Consider the following 5452-nt stretch of genomic DNA (forward strand, 5'->3'; position numbering starts at 1 on the left):
ACTATTTTTAAAAGATTATTAGCAAATTTACAGAAATGGTGCATTCGGAAGACAAAACCGTGGTAGACATGGTTGGAACAAGTTAGGTGAGAGGGTGGTGGAGGCCAAAACCATAATCATAATCATCTGTATCAAACCTTATTACAGGTAAAACCAGTAGGCAGTCTACTGTATTTTATCAAACCGTTATTAGTATAATAGATCTCGTAATAATTTTGCAAAAATAATGGCATTTACTATTTTTAAAAGATTATTAGCAAATTTACAGAAATGGTGCATTCGGAAGACAAAACCGTGGTAGACATGGTTGGAACAAGTTAGGTGAGAGGGTGGTGGAGGCCAAAACCATAATCATAATCATCTGTATCAAACCTTATTACAGGTAAAACCAGTAGGCAGTCTACTGTATTTTATCAAACCGTTATTAGTATAATAGATCTCGTAATAATTTTGCAAAAATAATGGCATTTACTATTTTTAAAAGATTATTAGCAAATTTACAGAAATGGTGCATTCGGAAGACAAAACCGTGGTAGACATGGTTGGAACAAGTTAGGTGAGAGGGTGGTGGAGGCCAAAACCATAATCATAATCATCTGTATCAAACCTTATTACAGGTAAAACCAGTAGGCAGTCTACTGTATTTTATCAAACCGTTATTAGTATAATAGATCTCGTAATAATTTTGCAAAAATAATGGCATTTACTATTTTTAAAAGATTATTAGCAAATTTACAGAAATGGTGCATTCGGAAGACAAAACCGTGGTAGACATGGTTGGAACAAGTTAGGTGAGAGGGTGGTGGAGGCCAAAACCATAATCATAATCATCTGTATCAAACCTTATTACAGGTAAAACCAGTAGGCAGTCTACTGTATTTTATCAAACCGTTATTAGTATAATAGATCTCGTAATAATTTTGCAAAAATAATGGCATTTACTATTTTTAAAAGATTATTAGCAAATTTACAGAAATGGTGCATTCGGAAGACAAAACCAATTTTTCACTTTTGACAATTGAGCACCTGCTACATCCAGATTCTAGGGAGGAAAGGAAGGACGATCTTACTGGATCCCATAGCCTCTCCGAGGCACAAACCAGGCTTTTACATAACCCCCCCCCCCTGCACCCGAGCTTTTTAAAATAGTAAATGCCATTATTTTTGCAAAATTATTACGAGATCTATTATACTAATAACGGTAAATAAATAATAAATAGTAAATAAATCAAAATCAGTTACATTATTTTATCTTATTCATAGCATAAATGTTCTCGAAGATTACTAAAAAGAAATTGAATTAGACTACAGCAAATTGGCAAACTTTACCTTGTATCTGTTTCCACCGAGTTTGTTTGGGGCGTTCTTCAACATATCAGCAATACTTGTCTCAACATCTCTTTCAGTTGCATTAGTGTGGGTGTTGATACAGGCTTCTGGAAATTTATAAGAATTAATTAATATATATAATTATAATTCACTTTGCTATTCCCCATTCCACAGTCCTCTCGTCCTTCCCACTTCCCTGTCCCCACATCATCCCCACTATTCCCACTTCCCTGTCCCATCGTCCTCCTTACCATTTTCCCCTCCCCTGTCCTTCTTCCTCCCCCACCATCTCCCATTCACCTGTCCCTTTGTCCTCCCCAGCATTCCCCTGTCCCCACCATCCCCAACTCCCCAGTCCCCTCGTCCTCCCCACCATTACCCTCTCCTCTGTCCCCTCGTCTTCCCCACCATACCCCCCTCTCGTCCTCCCCACCATTCCAAACTACCTCATCCGATGCATTCTATAATGGTCTGATGCTTCCATCAGAAAATTGGGAACATCAAATGATCTGATATTCCCATCACTGAAAAATAAGAACAGCTAAAAAAATGAAATGAAAAAAATAAAAAAATAAACTATACTCATGAAATGAACAGTATGGTAAACAACACAGCTCAATTTCAATGCAATGTCACACAAAATTATTAAATCGAAATGAAAATAAATTGAAATCTATGAAAATTCAAATTATCAATACAATCGGAAATATTGAAATAATATCGCAACATAATATAGTGTGGGTTGCTCTTACGTGCAACAGACGGTGCTGTTTTTCAAAAAAGGCATGGTTTTACCTGTCACAAGTGTGGCATCTATACTTATACTCACGAAATGAACGGTATGGTAAACAACATAGCTCAATTGCAATGCAATGTCACAATAACATTTAATAACAATAATAACAATAACATTTAAATATACTTTAAGATATAATCTAGAAGAAAATAAGAACATTGAAACGGTTCATGAACTCGATTTCAATAAAGGACACTATGGGGAACTTTGAAAAACAGTTAATGAGTATAATTAGACAGACTTGTTGCTAGGCAGAGGAGTAAATAATGAGATATATGGCAAATTTTGCAAAATATACGGCACACAAACATTCATACCCAAACAAAGCAAAATGCTAGGTAAGAACAAAGCAGTTGGCCCGTAGGGGAAAGGAGATACCCACAAGACTGGAATACAAGTCATTAACAAGCACACAAGTACTACACTACACAACAACCGCACTACTACCAGAACTGGACGAATCACTACCAAAACAACACATTGCACATCACTACCAAAACAACACAACACAACACAAGCATTGGCAAAGAATTATAGACCAGTTGCACTAACATCCCACATAATAAAATTATTTGAGAGTGATCAGGAGTCAGATTACTAGTTTTATAGAGACCAATGACCTCCACAATCCAGGCCAACAAGGATTTAGAGCAGTTTCTATGATCGAGCCACTGAGATCTATAAAGAATTCTGATCAAGAAAGAGATCTAGGGGTGGTTTTAGATAGAAAACTATAACCTGAGGATCATATTAAGAACATTCTGCGAGGGGCCTATGCTACACTTTTTAACTTTAGAATTGCTTTTAAATACATAGGTCAAAAAGTTTTAAAAGTTTTAAAAGTTTTTTAAACCTCTCGTGTATCATGAGTGTGTTAAAGCATCAGATGGTGCATTCAGATGATGAATATTACCTAGTTCCTTCATCTGGGAAGAATGAACACATATTGGTGCATTCGGATGATAAAAACTAACTACTGTAGTTTAATTGATCAACAGACTGTATATCATATGCAGACTGTATGTGGATCTGCGGGCCACTCCAAACAACAGCCTGGTGGACCAAGCTCCACCAGGGCTAAAGCACAAAGTGATATAGATGTGATAGAGAAACTAGGTCAAATGGAGGAGTAGGTCTGTATATTAAACAGCACCTGACGTGCACAGAGCTACTAAACTCAATGTGGTGGTAGAGTGGTGGGGGGGGGGGGGGGGAAACATTGCAGAAAAAAACAAAAATACAATTTGGTCAACAAAACAGCATTGTTTAAAATAGAAGACATGGGTTGTCATTTTGGGGGTAAGGTAGGTTACATTGAGTTAATTAGTTAGTACTTAGTTTTTATCTTAAACTGGTTGGGAGAGGTACAGTGTTGCTGTGCTGGTGAAAGAACACCTAAAGGTAAATTAAATAATGATTGCGAATCCACAAGAAGTTGACATAATATCGCTAGAGATCTGCAATCAGGATGATAAACTTTCCTTAAAGAATTTGACAAACACTTGCTGATAGGACATGAAGTAAATGAAATGTATGTCAAGTTTTGTGAAATATATGATAAAAGCACAACAAAATTTGTACCAAAGGAGAGATGCAGAACTAGGAAAAGGGGTTTGTTCAACAGAAATTGCGAGAGGGCCTGAGACCCAAACACACACAAATGGAATCAATATATAGCAAGAGGCCAAACCCCCAAACATACAAGCGATGCAAAGATGCGAGAAACAGCAGCAGCATTAAGGAGAGGGACTTAAGGACCATAAATAAAGTGTGAAAATAAACTCGAGTAAATTTTTTTAACTACTCTCGACAGTGAAGAAAAACAAATATTCAGACGATTTGTGTTAGAATCATTAATCTTACACTTTCGGTCATATTCAACAACACAAATACATACACACACATTCCTGTTGCTGTAGCAAGTGAAGACTTACACACACAGATCACAATAACGTGATGCATCAAATGAACAAATCCACAAGGGCCGTGACAAGGATTCGAACCTGCGTCCGGGAGCATCCCAGACACTGCCTTAATCGACTGAGCTACAACAGGGTAAAAGGGTTGAAACCGAAGTTCTACTGAACTTACTGGATCCCATAGCCTCTCCGAGGCACAAACCAGGCTTTTACACAACCCCCCCCCCCTGCACCCGAGCTATGTCAACAGGCCGTTCTCCCTCTTCGCCCTTCCGAATGCACCATATCAGTAAATTTTTTAATAATCTTTTAAAAGTAGTAAATGCCACTATTTTTGCAAAATTATTACGAGATCTATTATTCTATAGAATAATGCATATAAATGCATATATGCATATAAATACAAAACAAATACAAAACAAGTAAATGTAAATAATTTTACCTTGCACCTAGATCCACCAAGCCTGTATGGCGCGCGTTTCAGTACTTCGGAAATCTAGAACTATCTTGAATCTCTAATCTGCAATGAAACAATACATATTATTGCACTTACCAAAACATGGATGAATGTAGAAAGTACAGAACTATTAGCTGAATATCAAATAAATGGATTTAATCTATTTCACACAGATAGATATATTACACCGTGTATATTAGGTAATACCTAACATACACGCCTCCACACACACTACATTTGAAATGTAGTCTCAAAAAGACTACATTTCAACAGCAAAGATTACTCCATAAAAAAATAATTAAATTATTGACCAACATGAGAGAGGGTTAGCCAACATGAGGGTTGTGTTGATTGCCTGAAAATATTTAAATTGTGTAATGTATTGAATGGCATTTTTCAAGTTACAACATTTTTTAAATTACTGAACTAGGTTCTAGGCTTTGCTAGGCTTAATTCAATTATTACAGATAAGCCTAACCTAGCCTAGAACCCAGTGGGTTTTCTTCCTATTGGGGAGTGTTGTACATGCCTCGCCTCCACATACACACTAGCACAGCCAGGCCTCGCCTCCACATACACACTAGCACAGCCAGGCCTCGCCTCCACATACACCAGCACTGCCAGGCCTCGCCTCCACATACACACTAGCACAGCCAGGCCTCGCCTCCACATACACACTAGCACAGCCAGGCCTCGCCTCCACATACACCAGCACTGCCAGGCCTCGCCTCCACATACACCAGCACTGCCAGGCCTCGCCTCCACATACTCACCAGCACAGCCAGGCCTCGCCTCCACATACACCAGCACTGCCAGGCCTCGCCTCGCCTCCACATACACCAGCACTGCCAGGCCTCGCCTCCACATTTAAACCAACCAAGCCCACAAATACGTTAACATGGACCAGCATTACACCGTCTAACATACTCTGTCAGATGTAACAACTAAATT

At 38.3% G+C, this 5452-nt stretch overlaps 1 protein-coding gene across 1 annotated transcript in view; it reads right to left on the minus strand.

The window, feature by feature from the left end:
• The window catches only part of LOC138358790 (uncharacterized), a 7260-nt gene extending 2693 nt beyond the window's left edge, over window positions 1-4567 (minus strand). The window contains exons 1-2 of the mRNA XM_069316966.1: window positions 4487-4567; window positions 1330-1436 (exon numbers count right to left, since the gene is read on the minus strand). Coding sequence (XP_069173067.1) covers window positions 1330-1374 — 45 coding nt within the window. The 5' untranslated portion in view covers window positions 1375-1436; window positions 4487-4567. The remainder of the gene's footprint in view (window positions 1-1329; window positions 1437-4486) is intronic.
• Window positions 4568-5452: the final 885 nt, after the last annotated feature.

This window comes from Procambarus clarkii, chromosome 86 (genome assembly GCF_040958095.1).
Source record: "Procambarus clarkii isolate CNS0578487 chromosome 86, FALCON_Pclarkii_2.0, whole genome shotgun sequence".
NCBI classification, from domain to species: Eukaryota; Metazoa; Arthropoda; class Malacostraca; order Decapoda; family Cambaridae; genus Procambarus; species Procambarus clarkii.